This window comes from Lemur catta, chromosome 7 (assembly GCF_020740605.2).
Source record: "Lemur catta isolate mLemCat1 chromosome 7, mLemCat1.pri, whole genome shotgun sequence".
Lineage (NCBI taxonomy): Eukaryota > Metazoa > Chordata > Mammalia > Primates > Lemuridae > Lemur > Lemur catta.
Window position 1 is genome coordinate 94,268,716 of NC_059134.1, and position 19,458 is coordinate 94,288,173.

A 19,458-nucleotide genomic window follows, 5' to 3' on the forward strand; every position below is an offset into this window, starting at 1 on the left:
AAATTCCAGAGAGCTGAGGTCTGTCCAGGGAGAAGGTAGGGCCTCATTGTCCCTGGCTGGCTCCTGTCCCTGCCCCCTGCCCCCAGCTTTCCTCCCCAACCCTTGGGGAACCTCAGGGGTACCCCAAGTCCTGCCTGTATGTCTGTCTGATGGCAAATTATGTGGTGGGAGTGTGCTAGGCCCACAGCCCTTAGACTAACCGATTGAGAGCACCCCTGCCAGCAATGTCGGCAGTGGTTGTGCCCACAGACCCTGGGGCCGGGCTGCCCCTGTGCCTGACCCTGCCATTCCCTTAACCTTGAAGCACCTTGGTTTCCTCATCTGTGAAGTGGGGCTGGTGACAGCAGCACCCACTGCATGGGACCGTTCCACATATAAAGTGGGTTTATAAGTAAATGGCGAATCAGTGCTTGCTCTGATTACTTGGCCCACGCCATTGCAACTCAGGGGCCTGGGGCTGGCTTCATGCTGTGGAGTCCTGGGTGGGCTTAGTCCAGGGCCTGGTGGGGAGGAGGAAATATTGGGGGCTGGTGTCACCCAAAGGGAAGGGCTGGGTGACCCTGCAGGTGAGGGCATCGGGGCAAAGCTCTAAGTACACCCCAAAGTGGAATGCAGAAGCAGAGAGCTGGCTCTTGCCAAAGTCACAAGGATCAGCACAAAGATTAATGCCAGAATGTTCTGAATCCTCTTATTCCCCTCCCCACTGTTCCTCTGTGACCTCTTGCCTGGCCCCCTGTGACTGGATCCCGCCCTTGTCACATCAGTTGCTACAGAAAGAAACAAATTACATGTGACCCACTCCAAGCCACACCCAGTCTTAGGAAAGGTCATTTATCCCCCACGGTGAGAAGGGAGAATTTCTGCACACAAGCACTTTCCAGGTGGTCGAGACTTTCCATCCGTTTAAACACTGAAATTTATTATTTTCTTCCATTTTAACTACTTTTAAACCACATCACCTGCTTCTGAGCCTTCTTTAAGAAAAGACACTGAACACCATTTAGCCTTCCTGCAGCAGGGCTGGGCAGCGTCATGGTGGGGCCCGTGCAGGGGTTTGTCCCTATGACAACGGTCCCAGAATCTGGGTTCTCTGAGGTCTGCGGACCGCTCGGGGGAGTTTCCTCACTCCCCGGCTGTCTGCTGCCACTTGTTGCCACCGTCCAAAGCAAGACTCAGTACGTACAGACTTCCCTGCTCACCTCTGTTTCTCCCGGCTCTGGGCGAGGGGACAGAGAGCAAACACACACAGGACACTGGCTGCACATGAGGGACTTGCCTGTGTCTAAGGTCCTGCTGGGCTGTTACCTTGTGAGAGCACTTTGTGGTCAGCTGGAGCGTTGGGACTTAATTCCCGTTCCTTGGCGTGGTGAAGAGTACCCTCTTCCAGGTAAATGAAGCTTCCTACCTCAGCCCCGGCAGGAACAGCCCCGGAGTGGGATGCAGCCCAGCCACGCACCAGCTGCGTGACCTTGGACAAATTATTTGACCTCTACAAACCTTCATTTCCCATTCTGTAAAATGGGGTGACATTAGACACCACATCTCAAGGTTGGAATGTGGGTTTAGGGAACATGTACTAAATGACCAGAAGATACGGTGTCGTTACTGTCATCACCATCACCATCATCATCAAGGTTGCAACCTAAAGATCATGAGTTTAAGCTTCACTGAGGCTTTAAAGAAAACTATCAGGGGCAGAGGCCTTTTTAATATGCTCTATTCCCCTAACAACAACTGAAGGACTTGTTCTTTCCACCAAGCTCTAACTCCTGGTCAGGCACTGTGCGTCATTTGTCCTCACGTCCCCAGGGTCCAGCACTGGGTACAGTCCTCAGTAAATACCCAATGGACAGATGAGAAAAAGATGTCGCTGCACAAGGGGTCCAGACGAGATGCACAACAAATTTTAAAAAGAGACTCTGTGCTGCAAGAGGATTAATGGATAATAATTTTACTTTTTTCTTGGGAAAGGCTACGGGGTGAAAAGAGAGGCAAGGGGGAGACGCCAGGTGGCCTTCTGCAGCCTGGCTGGAGTCCCGGAGGGAGGGGAAGTGGGATGTGGAGGGCTGGAAGGAGGGGCGAGGGCGAGGGTGGTGAGGCGAGGCCTGGCCCGCCACAGTCCTGCCGCGGGCCCGGGGAGCGTCCTCCCTGTGTCCGGCCGGGCGAGGGCTTAATGCTATGGCCAGAAGGGGGCCTGGCGGGCCGGGCTCAGTGGGGCGGGTGGCGCCGCTCGGCCAGGCCCCCGCGGCCCAGCACCTCCCCGCTGAACTGGTAGGTGAGCTTCTTCTTCACCTTCTTCACCTCGCCCGTCTTGCCGTAGTTGCGCAGCGCGCGCGCCATCTTCTGGTAGGTCATCTTCTTGCGGTTGCCCTTCTGGATGCCCCAGCGGTGCGCCAGCGCCTCCTTGTGCTTGGACGAGAACTGGAAGGTGCCCTTGTCCTTGTCCACCCACCAGATGCTGTCCTTCATGTCGCCGCTGCGCAGCAGGTCCAGCAGGAACTGGTACAGGCGGATCTTCTTCTTGCTGCCTGTGGGGGGAGGGCCAGGTCGGGTGGGCGGCGGCCGGGGCCAGCACAGGGACGCCCGGCCTCGTGTGGGCCCCCGGGGAGCGGGGGGTGGCCGGGAAGGGCTGGTGCTGGGACAGCTCGCCCAGCTTCCACCGCGTGGGGCACGCACACAGCGGCTCACACCCACACCCGCTCACACCTACACCTGCTCACATGTACACACACCCCCACACCTGCTCACACCTACACCTGCTCACACCCACACCCCCACACCCACACCCGCTCACACACCTACTCACACCCCCACACCTACACCTGCTCACACCCACACCCACTCACACCTACACCTGCTCACACCCACACCCACACCTGCTCACACCTACACCTGCTCACATGTACACACCCCCCCACACCCATACCTGCTCACACACCTACTCACACCTACACCTGCTCACACCCACACCCACTCACACCTACACCTGCTCACACACCTACTCACACCCACACCTGCTCACACCCACACCCACTCACACCTACACCTGCTCACATGTACACACCCACTCACACCCACACCTGCTCACACCCACACCCACTCACACCTACACCTGCTCACACACCTACTCACACCCACACCTGCTCACACCCACACCCACTCACACCTACACCTGCTCACACCCACACCCACTCACACCTACACCTGCTCACATGTACACACCCCCTCACACCCACACCCGCCCACACCCACACCCACTGACACCTACACCTGCTCACATGTACACACACCCCCACACCCACACCTGCTCACACACCTGCTCACACCCACACCCACTCACACCTACACCTGCTCACATGTACACACACCCCCACACCTACACCTGCTCACACACCTACTCACACCTACACCTGCTCACACCCACACCCACTCACACCTACACCTGCTCACATGTACACACACCCCCACACCTACACCTGCTCACACACCCACTCACACCTACACCTCCTCACACCCACACCCCACCTACACCTGCTCACATGTACACACACCCCCACACCCACACCCGCTCACACCCACATCCACTGACACCTACACCTGCTCACATGTACACACCCACACCTGCTCACACAGCCACACACCTGTTCCCACCCACACCCACACACCCGCTCACACCCACACCCACTCATAGCTACACCTGCTCACATGGACACACCTGCTCACACCCACACACAAAGACACAGCACAGAGAGATACACACACACCTCCCACACATTTCAGAGATGCCCGTGTGCACTCACAGCACACACACGTGCTCACAGATAGGCACACACACAGGTAGAGACAGCCACAGACGGACCCCGCCACAGACACACTGGCAACCATGCGCGCGCGCGCGCGCGCACACACACACACACACACACACACACACACACACACACACACACACACAGCTCCAGGCGTGGCTGCCGGGTCAGTGGCCCGGCTGGCCTGGGCTGGGGCGGAGGCCGGCGCCCCACCTGTTTCACCATGGAGGAGCCCAGGCCCGGGCTCCAGGCCGTCAGCCTCGCCGTCAGACACCTCCAGCGGGGGGCTCTGCCGCTCGCCCTCCTCTTCATCTGAGCTGGGCTGGGCCGGGGACAGGGGCTGGTAGGAGGGGAGGCACATCCGGGGCAGGTAGGAGACCTGGAAATGTGGGAAGTGAAGGTCAGGGTCAGGAAGAGACTGCTCAAAGCCCAGCGTGGCTGGGCAGGGCCAGCAGGGGCGGGAGGCCAGGGGAGGCTGGGGAAGTGGAGGCCAGTCGGGCCATGGCACACAGGGTGCAGGTCATGGCCGAGAGGGTGCTGAAACCCAGCCCACCAACCCTCCCAGCGGGCCCTGGGGCAGGGTGGGAACCAGGCGTGGAAGGGGGTTTACTAAGCAGGGTGATGACTGAGTGAAGGGGCCCTGGAGGTCAGTAAGGGGTGGCAGAGGTCAGCAGAGCTCTCTGATTGGGGTTAGGGTCAGTAAAAGGGGTCGCTGGGGAGAGAGAGGGGCAGTAGAGGTCAGCATTCAGTGACCTGCGTGCGGATCCCTGAAGGGCAGTGAGGGTCAGGGGCCCACGGCAAGGCACTGGGGCAGGGAGGCTTGGTGGGGGTGCAGGAATTATCTGGGGTCTGTCCACCCTCGGTGCCAGAGGAGATAAGGGGTGTGAGGTCACAGGGCCAGCCAGGGGGTCAGGCAGCAGCCGTTGGGGCTCCGGCCGCCGTTGGCGCTGCGGGGCAGGAAGCCGAGTTGGGTAAGAGCCTGTGTCAGCTTCCTGTGAAGCTCCCGGGCCTCACCACAGGCCTGGTGGCTCCTGGAGGACAGGCTGGCAGCAGCACGCACCTGGTGGCTGAGGCTGGCGTGGGGTGGCGCCATGGGGGTGTCGAGGACGTGCATCTGCTCCAGCTCCATGTGGCGGTAGAGCTGCTGCAACTGGGGGGGCTGCACGCTCTGCAGCTCCGTGAAGTGGTTCTCAGCGAAGCTCTCGAACTCGCTGTGCACGTGGTGGGGGTGGAAGTCCCAGTAATGGTCTGCGGGGGACAGCCAGGCAGCAAGGGGTGAGCCCGGGGTGGGTAGGGCAGGCAAAGTTATAGTAACCTGAAATAATGATGCCAGGCAGTATGGGGCCTTTACTCTGCCAGGCTGGGCTGCAAGTTTACATTAATCACCTCATTTAGTGTTCACCACCCACGTTGTTACATTGAGACCCCATTTTGTAGGTGAGAACGCTGAGGCTTGAAGAGGCTACATAACATGCCCAAGGTCAAAGGCCTCGTCAGCAGCGGCAGAGCTGGGACTCAGGTCTGAAGCGATGCCCGTGTGCCCAACAGCTATTCTGTCCTGCTTGCCGTGTAGTCACAAAGACCAAGAATCTGAATTGTGGCTCTGCCATTTGCTTGCTGTGTGACCTCAGGCACATGCATGGGCCTCTCTGACCTCAGTTGACTCACCTATAAAGTGGGGATAATAGTTATTAGGAGAATTCAAATGATTTCACATTTGTAGAAACTCCTAGCCCCAGAGCAGGCCCTCAGGGAAAATTGATTCCCTTCCCTTGCTCTTAAGACCTCTCACAGGTTCCTGAGCTCCCTGGCTGCCCACAGTCACACAGGCACGCACGCACACACACACACACACACAGCCTTGTCACATGGCCAAGGTGTGACAGCAGAGTCACAGGGCTGACATTCCCCACACACCAGAACTTGTGCAGACACTTGGTGCTTCCTCTTCAAAGGCATGACCTTGGGCAGCTGCACCTGTGTCCCAGTGAGGTTGCCGGGACCAAGACTTCCCTGGAAACCCCCTGTGGGTGCCTCGAGAGTCTGCGGTAGGGTGGACCCGAGTCTGGGGAACAGCCACATGCCACTGGGAGCCCTGCCTTGGGACTAGGGAAGATCTTCAGCATGGGTTCTCTGGACACCTTTTCCAGGAACAAAAACTACCACATGTCTGAGGGACTTCCTGGGCACAATTTGGGGTCCAAAAGGAAGTATGGTGATAAAATGACAAGAGGGGTCTTCTCATGTGGCCCAAAGAGGGAGTGTGTGAGAGGCCTGGGAAGGGTCTCTGGGATAAGTCCACCACCAGCTCTGTGTGTGTGTGCATGGGTGGTGACACGTATGTCTGTCTGTCTGCCTCCCTCTTTCTCTTTCTCTCTCTCACACACACATACACACACGTCCCTAAAAAATGACATGTTTTTTAGCTCTGGACTGGATATCAAAAGAGTCACCTTCTAAACCTGCTCAGTGGTGACTTTGCGATGTGACCCTGGACAAGACATTTTTTTCCCTTGAGCTTATGACTCCCCACTGTAAAAGTCAGAGACACAACTGGGAAGTTACTGAGGCCCTGTCCCCGAGCGAAATCACGTGAGCCCACGATCCAGGCAGCCCAGACTCCCACCTCTGTGAAGCCATATGGTATAGGAGTGAGAAAGTGCACGATTTGGGAGTCAGGCAGAGCTGGGTTCGAGTCCTGGCTTTGCCACTTACCACTGTGTGACAGTGGGCCGGTCATTCTATTTCTCAGCCTCAGTTTCCTCATCTGTTAAATGGGGCTAATAATTAACACCCCTCTCGTAGTTTTGTTGTGAGGAGTAAATGAGCTAATGCCTGCAAAGTGCTTAGACTAGAACCTGGCGCAAAGTGAGACTCAAGAAACATAACTATTATCACTATCATTATTACCATTATTAATATTTTATTCTAAAGAGCCTGGATTAGCACTTGAGCATACAGCAGGCACTTTTAATAGATGTTTATTTCCTCTTCTCCCTGATCCCTGCTACCTTAGTCAATGGCCCAGAGAAATAGTATTAGGGGACCCAGCTGTCCCCTAAAGCCTCCCAGAGGCTGCAGTTGGGGCCCCAGTATTGTACCATGAGGGCAGGAACTGGTTTTGTTCACCTCTGTATTCCAAGTACCTAAATATAGTAGCCACCAGGAGTTCAAGACCAGCCTGGGCAACATAGTGAGACCTCGTCTCTACAAAAAAATTTTAAAAATTAGCCGGGTGTGGTGGCATATGCCTGCAGTCCCAGCTCCTTAGGAGACTGAGGCAGGAGGGTCACTTGAGCCCAGGGGTTCGTGGCTACAGTGAGCTATGATTACACCACTGCACTTGAGCCTGGGCAACAGAGCGAGACCCTGTCTCAATAAAAGATGCAGTAGCCACTCAACAAACATTTCCTGAACAAACAAACAAATGAATGAATTCTAGCCCCTTAAGAACTCTTTCAGACTCTCGTTTACAAAATTGTCTAAACCTGAAGGGAAAAAACAAAACAAAACTTAATTTGTACTTTCGTTTTGCAGTGAGTTGACAAGATCCAGAAACTCTCCTTGCTGTGTGTTTACTGTTCTTTAATGAGGACGCTGTTCTCAGGCTCTGGGACTTGGTGAGCAGATTCAGATTCCTCTTTAGCTTAGAACCCCCTCCAGCCCCACTCCTGGCCCCTCCTAATTTTGCCTCCCCTGCCCAGGTTGTGGTGCCCAGATCCTGCCTACCAGCCCCATCCACACACCCACTCCCGCTCCGGGGCTAGGGGACTCTGAGGACAAGCAGCTCTCCGGGGGCGAGGTGAGGGCCCCTCACTGCCCTCCGTGGCTCCCCAGCCCCTCTCTGCCCTAGTTCCACATTGGACCCCAGAGCTCACTCGCGTGGTCCCAGCCTGACCAGCATTTCCCAAAGCTGGTCTCAGTTCACCTTCACCAGCCTCTTGGGGGCTGGAAAAGCCTGTGAGTTTGGGGCCCCACCGGAGACTCCCTGAACCAGAAGCACTAAGAGGGAAGCTGGGAATCTGCATTTAACAGGCCCCATGGAGGTTTGCGCTCCCTGAAGCTCTGGAACGCCACCCTGGGGTCTCCTGATGGCTGCAGCTGAGACTCCCAAGCTACAATGAAGGTTTCAAAAGGCCCAACGGAAACCTTGCCTTTACCCTTGATTTGGTGCTTGGGCAATTATGTAATAAGTGCTGTCTGGTAGGCAGAAATATTCCAAATATGGGGCCTTCTGAGAGAACACAATACAAGGAACCCTGCATAGTGCAAAGGTCAGCACTCCTGGGCTCTTTGGGTGGTCACACAGACCATCCACCCCGAGGCCACCCACAGGCCCTCTTAGCATGACTCTCAGCTCCTCAAAAGAAAATATTGTCATTTGCGTTTCTGGATGTAGCTCTGGATCCTCCCCTCTATAGTCTGTTAAACACGTAGCAGACCTCAATTGACATCTCACTAAATAATCAAAAAGAGTTAACTTTTAGTGTTTTCTATGTACCAGACTCTGTGCCAAGTACTTAATCCACATTATCTCATGTAATTCTAACCCTAGCTCTGAGGAGGTGGCCACTATAGTATCATCTTTCTTTTGCAAATGATGAAACTACGGCTCAAAGAAGTTAAGTCCTTTGTCCAAAGTGGTTATTTATAGAGTCAAGATCCAAAGCCACCTGTGTCTGGCCCAGGGACTGAACTCTCACCACTACACCGCACGCCCTCTGCGGACCAAGGCGATTGATGAAAGCTTTAAGTAAGACCTGTGGTGACGGAGAGAGTTTACTGGTTGCTCTTATCCATCTGTCTGTCCACCATCATCCACCATCATCCACTTGTCCATCATTGAATCAGCACCCATCCAACCATCACCCATCCATCCACCTATGCATCACCCAACCATCAGCCACCCATCCATCATTCATCTCACCCAGGCATTGTTTTGTTTTTTGTTTTTGTTAGAGACAGGGTTACTCTGTTGCCCAGGCTGGGTGCAATGATACAGTCATAGCTCACTGCAGCCTCCAACCTCCAGGCTGAAGTGATCCTCCTTCTTTGGCCCAAGTAGCTGGGACTATAGGCGTGTGCCACCATACCTGGCTAACTTTTTTATTTTTTGTAGAGGTGGGGTCTTGCTGTGTTGCCCAGGCTGGTCTTGAACTCTTGGCCTCAAGAGATCCTCCCACCTTGGCCTCCCAAAGTGCTGGAATTACAGGAGTGAGCCACCACGCCCAGCCTACCATTACTGAACCATCATCCAGCCAGCTAGAAATGACCCATTCCTCCTGATCTCTTATTTCCTCCCTCTACACCAGCTCTGGATCTAGGGCCAAAGTCCTATCCACACATCCCTAGTTTTACTCAGTGTTTTGGTGTCACTAATACCTGTATGTCACCAGGACAAAAATAAAATTATATTCAAAACAATGCCACAAAAAAGTCAAGCCTTAAGTGTCATTCGGTTGACCTTATCCTTCGGAACAGAAACCCGAGCCTGAAGCCCAGGACTCTCCCCAGGGGAGCAAAAGTACAATCAAAATGGAGAAGAAAGATGAGGAATGAAGAAAGGAGAGGCCAAGAAAAAACCTTCTCAGGAAATCACAGACCATTGGACCAGGGCTCCTGAAGTCCAGCCTCTCCTGAAAACTATTCAAATGTGGAAACTGAAGCCCAGAGAGCAGAGAGCTGCAGGTCCCATGGTACCTGTTATTCTCTACCTAAATTCCAGGTATTAGAGTTTTAATTATTTCCCTTGTTACAAAGATGGAGCTGGCAGGACCTAGGTTTCATTTATCCCACAGCATCTAGCAATGTGCCTGGCATATAAAAGATGCTTAGTGTGTGTGTATTGGATGGATAGACCAGTGCAAGGTGGATGACAGGCCTGGTAGGTGGAAGGAAGGACAGTTGAAAAGGTGGGTAAGTAGATGATTAGATGGGTGTGTGAATAAATTGCTGGGTGGGGAGGTGGTTAGTGATATGAAAGGATGCAAGAGTATATGGAAATTGGGATGGATGAACGGATGGATGGATGGATGGATGGATGGAAAGAGTCACACTTTGGAACTTTCTTTCCTTCACCAGTTCTATCACAAATAGCAAATTCTGGCACACTCATTAAGATGGCTACTATAAAAAAAAACAGAAAACAAATGTGGGTGAAGACGTGGAGATATTACAATCCTTGTGTACTATTGCTGGAAATGTAAAATGGTGCAGCCGATATGGAAGATGGTATGGCGATTCCTCATAAAATTAAAAATAGAATTACCATATAATCTAGCACCCCCAGTTTTGGGTATATACCCAAAAGAATTGAAAATAGGGTCTTGAAGAGCTATTTGTACAGCCATGTTCATAGCAGCATTATTCACAATAGCCAAGAGATGGAAGCAACCAAGTGTCCATTGACAGATGAATGGATAAGCAAAATATGGTCTATACATACAGTGGAATATTATTCAGCCTTAAAAAGGAAGGAGATTCTGACACATGCTAACACATCGATACGCCTTGAAAACTTTATGCTAAGTGAAATGAGCCAGTATAAAAGGACCAATACGGTATGATTCCACTAACATGAGGCTCCTAGAGCAGTCAATTCACAGAGACGGAAGGTAGAATGGTGTCTGCCAGCGGCTGGGGAGGGGGGCATGGGAAGTCATGGTTTCATGGGGGCAGAGTTTCAGTTTTGCACGATGAAAAGAGTTCTGCAGATGAGCGGTAGGTGACGGGTGCACAATGTGTGAACGTATTTAATACCACTGAACTGTACACCTAAAGATGGTTAAGATGGTAAATTTTGTTATGTGTATTTTACCACAATTTAAAAGAATTATAAAAACAGCAAATCTTATGATCCCTACTTTCAAAATCTATCTTGAATCTGTCCACTCCTTTCTGTCTTTACTGCCACCACCCTTGTCTACGCCTCCACCATCTCTTGCCTGGATTATTTCGGTGGTTTCCTGAGTGTTCTTTCACCCAGCTCCTGCCCTCACCTCCTTTCCATCTATTCTCCACCCAGGAGACACAGTGACCTTTTAAAAAGCTTATTCAGTAAAACCATTAGGTATCAGAAGATACCTAAACACTTCCAGAGAAATAAAACAGAGAAAAAATAAGCAGATGAAAATGAAAACCAGATTGTTTACAAAAAAAGAGAACATGAAATGGCATCAGACTTCCTAAGAAAAACTCTAGTAACCAGAAGGCAGTAGAGAAATACTTTCAAATTTCTAAATGGGGAAAAAATTGCCTTTCCACCTAGATTTCTATACACAGCCAAACTGCGATGAATCAAGTGACAGCATGGCATAAATTCGAGGTAAAACACAGAGCAACAACGAAAACCGTACTTCCCATGTGCCCTTTCTTGGGCCACGGTAATGGTAACAAACCTGCACATGGTACTGCCCACGTGCCAGGCGCTGCTGGAAGCGTCCTACATGCTGGAGCTCACGCAACCCTCACCGCCATCCTGTGAGGTAGGTATTGGTATGAAGTCGAGGCACGGAGAGGTGGAATATCTTGCCCTGGCCACCCCAGATAGCAACGGGGGAGAAGGAGGATGAACTCCAGCAACCTGATTCCAGAAGCAGGACTCTTATCTCCTTGCTACTCTGCCCCTCAGAATCATGGGGACAGGTAATTCAAGGACACCATGTGGCTCAGCTGTGAGTAATATTCACATGGTCATAATGGAAAATTCAAATACCGATTTAACACAAGTTACCATATACAGTCATGGTGTGGGGACATGTAGAGAAATGTATGTGTATGTTGCAAGTGGCTAGAGTCAAATTCTCATGGTTCATAGTACCAATGAATAGAGAATATCTCACACTGAAAAACCAAGCTGGTTTGTTCCTGCCTAGCACATAAAAGGCACTCAGCAGGCCGGGCGCGGTGGCTCACGCCTGTAATCCTAGCACTCTGGGAGGCCGAGGTGGGAGGATTGCTTGAGCTCAGGAGTTTGAGACCAGCTTGAGCAAGAGCGAGACCCTGTCACTACTAAAAATAGAAAGAAATTAGCCGGGCATGGTGGCGCATGCCTGTAGTCCCAACTACTCAGGAGGCTGAGGCAGTAGGATTGCTTGAGCCCAGGAGTTTGAGGTTGCTGTGAGCTAGGCTGACGCCACAGCACTCTAGCCCAGGCAAGAGAGTAAGACTCTGTCTCAAAAAAAAAAAAAAAACCAAAAAAACCAAGGACAAAAGACACTCAGCAAATGTTTGTGAGTGAATAATATTCTAAGTCTCTATACCACATCTTCATTTGCACATATACATAGCACTGCAGTAGAAAGACTGGAAAAATAGCTTTTATCTCTCTCTCGTATGCTGTGCAGGTCATGGAAAAGTGTCTATGACAAGTTTAAGTAAAAAATAGCAATGTAGCGATTCTGTTTCTGAATGAATAGCATGTGTGTGTATTTACAAACACACGGGATCACACATGTAGAATAACATGTCTGCCAGGATAGACTAAAGTGAGAAGCGAGATTGGGAAGAGGGGAATGTGTTATTTGATATGCTGTCTATTTTTTGTTTTTGCAGTGAGTATTTGTTATTTCAATAATTAAAAATTAAAGATTTAAAATGTATTTAAGTTTTCAACGCACACACACAAGGTTACTCGGATCATGTCCTTTCCCTGCTGAAAACCCGCCAGTGGTTTCCCATTGTAGCCATGATAAAAGCCAAATTCCCGCCATAGCTGACCCCTCTGGCTTCGCTTTGCCCCGGGCCCTGTGCTCACCGGCCTCTCTGGTCCTCTGTCAGGGTCCCTCCTGCTTTTGCACTTTCTGTTCCCTTTACCTAGAACGCTCTTCCCCTACCTACCTTACCTTCTCTAGGCTCAGATTGCAGCTTGACCGCCACCTCCTCAGCGGCCTTCCCGGACCCCTCAAGTCAAAGCCGCCACCCCCCCCACCCCACCACGGACACCTGCACTACGTCACGCTGCTCTGCACAGGGCTATGACCACAGGTCTGTCTATTTGATTGCCACTGTCGCTCTCCCCTCACGGGAGGATAAGCTCTAGGAAAGTGGCAGCCTCGTCTGGGTTGCTCCTCACGGACTCCCCGGAGCCGACGACGGCGTCTGCTCAGGGACTACTCCATGGTGGACGAGTGAGGGGACGAGTGGGTAAGTGGGTAGGACAGTAACGGGTTGGCAGGATGGGGGTGGCGGGGTGGCTGTCACCTGGGTTGGTAGAAAATGACCCACCTGACCCGTCCAGGGCCCTGTGTGCTCCCCCCGCCCCAGCCACTTCAGCCCTCCTGCCTTGGGGGATGCGTGAGGCCGGCGCAGCGTGTCCCGAGGGTCCCTGAGGCCTTTCCCACACATCAGCTCACCTCACAGATTACACGCGTTTCCTCACCAAATCGTCCCAGTCTAGAAGGTATTTTCGTGCTCTCATTTTATGTTTTTTTTTTTTGAGGCAGAGTCCTGCTCTGTCACCTTGGCTAGAGTGCCATGACGTCAGGTCAGCCTAGCTCACAGCGACTTCAGACTCCTGGGCTCAAGCGATCCTCCTGCCTCAGCCTCCCGAGTAGCTGGGACTACAGGCATGAGCCACCTTGCCCAGCTAATTTTTTCTCTATATATATTTTTTTAGTTGTCCAGCTAATTTCTTTCTATTTTTTTAGTAGAGACGGGGTCTCGCTCTTGCTCAGGCTGGTCTCGAACTCCTGAGCTCAAACGATCTGCCCGCCTCGGCCTCCCAAGTGCTAGGATTACAGGCGTGAGCCACCGCGCCCGGCCTGCTCTCGTTTTATGGATGAGGAAACAGGGTCTCCGGGAGGCTACGCTACTCGCCCCACGTTTCCCAGCTGCTGAGGGAGGGAGCCGAGGCCGGACGCGGGGCCAGCCCCAAGGCCTTTGCGCTAAGCTTCACTACCTAAAACTGTGGACGTGGAGACATGCAGGAATTGGGGGAAGGATGTGGGGTGTCTCTATTCTTCGAGTCTTCAGACAGTACCTCCCAACAGGTTTTAGAAAGGGACAGCACCAATGCCCAGATTGGCAATGATTCAGGGCCAAGGACACCTGGGGACACTGGAGGAGTCTCTGGAGAAATTGGGGGTCAGTCCCCAGGCCTCCTACCAGGAGTCACTCCTAGAGCCCCACCCCAGATAGAAGGAACCTACCTGGGCCCTGAGCCAGGAAAACACAGGCTTTCTCTCACGTGCTCACCCCGTCAGCCCCAGCCCCAGGCCTAGCTGGTTTCTGGACATGGAGACAGCACCCCCATATTACAGGAAGGAAAGTTGCGGCTGCAAGACCCAAAGGAAATGCGCAAACCCAGTGACCTGGCGAGGGGATGGGGCCAGGGAGAAAGCATCCCTGAGGCAGGAAGAGATCCCGCTGTGCTATTTGCTGGGACTTGGGCCACCAGGGGGCGCCAGTCCTCAGGCCCGGAGGGACCTTCTCAGGCCCTGGAACTGGTTGGTGGAAGGGTAGGCGTGTGGTCGGGGTCACCCAGACCCTGATCTTAATCCTGGTGGGGTGAGCTGGGCCTGTGCCGGTTGGATGAAGAAGACTTTCTCTCTACATTGCCTGGATTCTCTACAGACAGGATATATTTCTTATATAATTACAAATAAGCCTGAAAGAATGAAAAGGATTTTTTTTTTTTTTTTGAGACAGTCTTGCTTTGTCACCTGGGCTAGAGTGCTGGGTGTCAGCCTAGCTCACAGCAACCTCAAACTCCTGGGCTCAAGTGATCCTCCTGCCTCAGCCTCCTGAGTAGCTGGGACTACAGGTGCGCACCACCACACCCGGCTAATTTTTCTAGTTTTAGTAAGATGGGGTCTTGCTCTTGCTCAGGCTGGTCTCCAATTCCTGAGCTAAAGCGATCCTCCCGCGTTGGCCTCCCAGAATGCTATAGGATTACCGGCGGCATGAGCCACTGCCTGGCCTGAAAAGGATATTTTAAAGCCTTTCTAGCCCCAGGGTTCTGAAAGGTGCGTGTGTGTTCCCAGACGTGGCCTTGAGGTGTATCCACCACCTACTCCCAGGGTGCCGCTACCAGGTACAGTCTTTATAATGGTTGCCAGGGGCGAGTTCCACATGATGCTGTTCCCCAGGTTTGGCATCCAGGTGGAAGGGCCCTAAGTATGGACTCGCCACCTGCGGCAGCCCCAGGTGTGCCCATCAGCCTGAGACTGCCACAGACACATCTGCAAAATGGAGCTACAGGTGTGACTGGCTACAAGGTATGGCCTCCACAAGGTGTGTGACCCCTTCCTCCACTGCATCGCCTCTGCACTCTGGGGCTGCAGGCTCCCCAGTGTCTGGCCTGGCTCGGTCTCAGAGAGAATCCCCCACCAAAGACTTGCCCACTGACTGGGCCACCTCGCCTTGGGTTCAGGGGTATCCACTTCAGGTGACCTCTCACTGCCCCCTGCCCAGTTCCCAGACACCCGATGCTTCCTGTCCTCTGACAGTGAGACCCAGACAGAAGGATCCCCTAGCCCAGGGCTCTTCCTCAGCCCCATCCCAGCAAACTGGGGGCCTTAGCCTCTCCTGGACAAGGGGTCCTCAGAGGCTTTCCCTTGGCCTGGCAGTTCCCAACGAGGGGTGATTTGTCTCCCACGTGAATCTGGCAGTGTGTGGAGACGTTTTTGGTTGTCAAGATTGGCAGTGCTACTGGCATCTGGTGGGCACAAGCCAAGGATGCTGCCAAGCCTCCTACAGTGCACCGACAGGCCCCCGCAATATAGAAGCATCTGGCCCAAAATGTCAGCAGTGTCACGGTTGAGAAATGCTGCTAAGCACACGCAGCACGAAGTGGGGATGCACCAGTTTGTGACAAATGAGGTGACAATAACAGAGAGGAAGAAGGAAGGAGTTGGAGGGGGGACAGAGGAAAAAGCACTGGACCTGAAGCAGACATACCTGGGTTCCAATGGCCAGCCATGTGACCTTGTGCATGTCACTTAGCTCCCTAAGCCTGTTTCCTTGTGTATAAAAAGACCGCAAGGATGCAGCCAGAAGATAAATGTGGAGGAAACTAACCACATGCCTTGACACTCTGCAGATGCTCAGTAATGGAGGCTGGGGCGTGGGGGTGCGGGACGCTGGCATGCACTTCCCCCAAGAGCTAACGCGATCTGATTCTCAGAATTCCAAAGCAGCCCTGGGAGCCATTTCTTCTTTTCTCTCTGCAGACCCCAGGAGCTGCTCAGGAGCCCAGGCCCGGCTGGGGAAGAGGGGGCGGGAGCGTTGTACTCACCACTGTGGCTCTCCCCATCACTGCTGAGATAGGGGTAATATTCGTGCGACTGGCGTTGGTACAGATCTGTGTCGTAGGGAACCAGGTCTTCCGATGGCTGCTGAGAGAGGAGGTGTCAGGGCCTGGACTGTGGTGCGGGACCCGGCCGGGTCTGCAGCCCCTGCTGTGTTGGGTCCACACCACCCTCCCTGGCTGAATGGCCGCATTGGGCCTGCAGCCCTCTCTCTGCTTGGAACTGGGACAGACGGGGGACCCAGGAGAGATGAAGGGGGGTCACAGGGACCTTGGGGGGTCAGAAGTCAGAAGTCCAGGCCCTCCTCCTGTTCAGCTACTCCCCACAGCCACCCCACACTCACACGGGTGTGCTGGGTGCCCACCCCACACACTCGCCCCTCCCAGCCACGCTGATGCACCAACACCCCCCACACGTCCACGTGCTCCCGTGGCACCTTGACCCACAATCCCAAACATGGACTCTCACAGCCAGCCCTGCCCACCCACAGGTGCACGCTCACACAGACACGCACACACTCTGCGGTACGCTCACCCCTGTGGGCACACGCGAGTCGCACTGGCTGACACCTGCATGCACACCCCACGTTCCAGCCATCGACACGCATGTTCACACCCACGGCCTCCCGCAGAGCCGCTCACATTGCACTTGCACACTGGCCCGCACAGCACACATTCGTCCTGCCACCGCGGCCTGCCAGCCCGCCACTCTCTCACGGCCAAGCCCCGGCCCAGGCAGGTGTGGGGCCACCACGATGACCATCCACACTGGTGTTTATACAGAGGTCGCCTGGGAAGGCTTGGGGGGGCCAAGGGATGGAGGATCAAGACCCCTCTCACACCCCCTTCTCCCTCCCCTCTATGCTGTCTTCCCTCCTCCTTCCCCTCCTCCTCCTCCTCCCCCTCCTCCTCCTCCTCCTCCTCCCCCTCCTCCTCCTCCTCCCCCTTTTCTCTCCTCCCCTCCTCCTCCCCCTCCTCCTCTGCCTCCTCCTACTCTTCTTCACTCCTCCCCCTCCTCCTCCTCCTCCTGGTCCTCCTGGTCCTCCTCTCCTTCCTCCCTCCTTCCTCCCTCCCTCCTCCCTGTCCTCCTCCCCCTCCTCCCCGTCCCCACCACTAGCAGGCAGAGGGACATGCACACCCAAAGCCTTCCCAACAGTCATCAGGCCTCTCCCCACCCCCGCAGTGTGTGCCTAAGGATTGCACAACAGTTACTCTGGCCCTCAGGGCTTGGCTTGGGGACCAGGGCTGCCGTGGGAGCCCACCCTCCCAGGAGACACTCAGAGTAGCCCCTGGGGCTGAAAAGAAAGGCTGAGGGGTCTGGGGTAGGAGCCCAAGAAGATTTGCCTCCTGTGCAGCTCCATCTGGAGTTCAGGGACTGAGAGGTCAAGGGTCAGAGACAGTGCATCCAAGCTCCTGAGCCTGGGGCTTTCTTGAGGCAGAGTTGGCTGGAACAACTTCCATCACCTCTGCCTGCTCTGCCCCGCTTCCTGGTCTCAGGTCAGGGCAAGGGGCCAGGGTGGAGGCTGGGGATGCTGAAGGGGGCTGGCCGGCTGGTCCTGCCTGTGTCTGGCTGAGCGAGGAAACCTCTCCCGGTTTCCAGGCAGCACAGCACAGGACGTCAGGCCCCGTGATGTCAGGCCCGGGGAGCCTCCTGGGGCTCTGAGTCTGGGCTGGGGCAGTGGAAGGGAGCTGCCTCTAGGCCGGGAAAGCTGAGTCAGGTGGGCAGGCCCTGCCAAGCCTTTCCCGGCTCCCCTTAAACCCCCCCACCTCGAGAGGAAAGGGAGAAGGGTCCTCTCAGAGGGACCCTTGTCTGACACCTGCCTAAACCTGTAACTGTCACTGAGAGCAGGGAGCAGTGGAGATCCCCAGCCTGCTGCCCTGCCCTTCCCTGGGTCCCCCGGGCCTCCCTGTCCTTGTCCCAGCCTCAGCCCCCACCCTAGCTCCAGTCCCATGCTCAGCCCAGGTCCTACTCCAGCCCCAATCTCAGTCCCAGCCTTGTCCCAGCCCCATCCTCTGCCCTGCCTCTCTCCAACTCCAGCTCTGGCGCCAACCCTGACTGCAGTGTCTCCGCTCCACTCCCGGCCCCTGCCAGCCCCAGCCCCAGCCTCCTGGGGACCTGTGGGCCCCTGGCCCAGACCCTTTGGTCAACAACTGTGTCCTCTGGGCCAGGCCCCAGACTGGGCATTGAGGACCCAGAGTTCCATCAGCCTCAGTCTCCAGGAGCTCCCAGGCCATGGGCCGAGACCTCTGCCTTCAACCCCTCCCCATCCTGGGGACAGGCCTCCCCCAAGCCAATGCCCCCATCTTCTCCTCCACCTCCCTGCTGCCGCCCTCAGCCCAGCACCCTGCCCTGAGCCCCGGCCTGCCACCCAAGCCCCGTCTATAAATAACTGTTCAGGCCCCACTGATCTCAGGCCCGACCGATCACAGCCCCACCATGGGCCCGGCCCTCAGCCCGCCAGGGCGCACTCCGAGGAAGCCAGTGGCCCCCTTGCTGGGTCTCAGGCCAGGAGCTCCAGGGAGGAAACACTGACTTCCCACTGATAGCGAGCCGGGAGGGCAGCGGGTGGGCTGGCGGGTTCCAGGGCAGGCAGCCGGGTGACCAGGGGCCACCGGTTGGGCTAGCGGAGGAGTCCCAGTACTCACAGGGGGGACGAGGGGAAACCCTTCCATTTTGCACGCCTGTAACATCCAGCTGAGCTCCGAGCCAGTCAGATCCCCTGCCTCAGTGGGGGCCAGTGCAGAGCCCCTCAGGATGGGGTGCCCCGTTGGGGGCTGGGCGGTCACGGGGCGGGCGCAGGGCTCAGGCCTGCCCCCTGAGCTACAGGAGCCCTGGGTGAGCCCCCTTCCTTGACATTGCAGGGCCAGCGCAAGTTCCTGATTTTATCGAAGGGCCTGCCGCTGGGAGATAGTCCCCTTGGGGTGACATCACCGCCCCAGCCTTTTGCATAAATCTCTTGCGCTACAGGAAGTCTCTGGCCGGCTGGGGCAGGTGGTGCTCAAGGGGCTGGCTGGGAAGCCATGGGGTTCCAGGCCCCTTGCCCAGAGGAAGCTGGGACTTGGAGGGGTGGCTTTGGGGGCTGGGTTGGGGAGGGAGGGTGGGAGGTGTTGCTGCCTCCACACTCGGGGCCCTGCTGGGCCTCTCCAACCCCTAAGGTAACAAATGCTTGCTTCTTTTGAGATCCCCACGTGGCTACAGTCACCTCCTTCGGTTCAGAGCTGGGAAGGGTGGCCCCTTGGCACCTCCACTTTCTAGGGTCAGCCTTGCTGGCTGAGGGCTCCGACCCAGCAGACTGCCAGACCTGGCTCTCCCTGTGGGCCCTGCACCCCCACTGCCTAGGTTCTACCTGGGCTGGGGCTGGTCTCAGGGGTAGAGTCTTCAACAGAGTGCTACTTCCTTCGTTC

General features: G+C 55.0%; 1 protein-coding gene across 2 annotated transcripts; it reads right to left on the reverse strand.

Moving 5' to 3' along the window:
• Positions 1-1,935: 1,935 nt before the first annotated feature.
• On the reverse strand, positions 1,936-18,962 carry SPI1 (Spi-1 proto-oncogene). 2 transcript variants are annotated; one of them, XM_045558031.1, is made up of 5 exons: positions 18,700-18,962; positions 16,042-16,138; positions 4,867-5,054; positions 4,020-4,185; positions 1,936-2,528 (listed from the first exon to the last, which is right to left on the reverse strand). In XM_045558031.1, exons 1-5 carry the CDS (start codon positions 18,742-18,744, stop codon positions 2,209-2,211), a joined length of 816 nt encoding a protein of 271 aa, XP_045413987.1. In that variant the 5' UTR covers positions 18,745-18,962; the 3' UTR covers positions 1,936-2,208. The 2 variants fall into 2 exon arrangements, with proteins under 2 accessions (XP_045413987.1, XP_045413986.1); XM_045558030.1 differs by having other exon boundaries at positions 16,042-16,141; positions 18,700-18,958.
• Between the last annotated feature and the right edge of the window lie 496 nt (positions 18,963-19,458).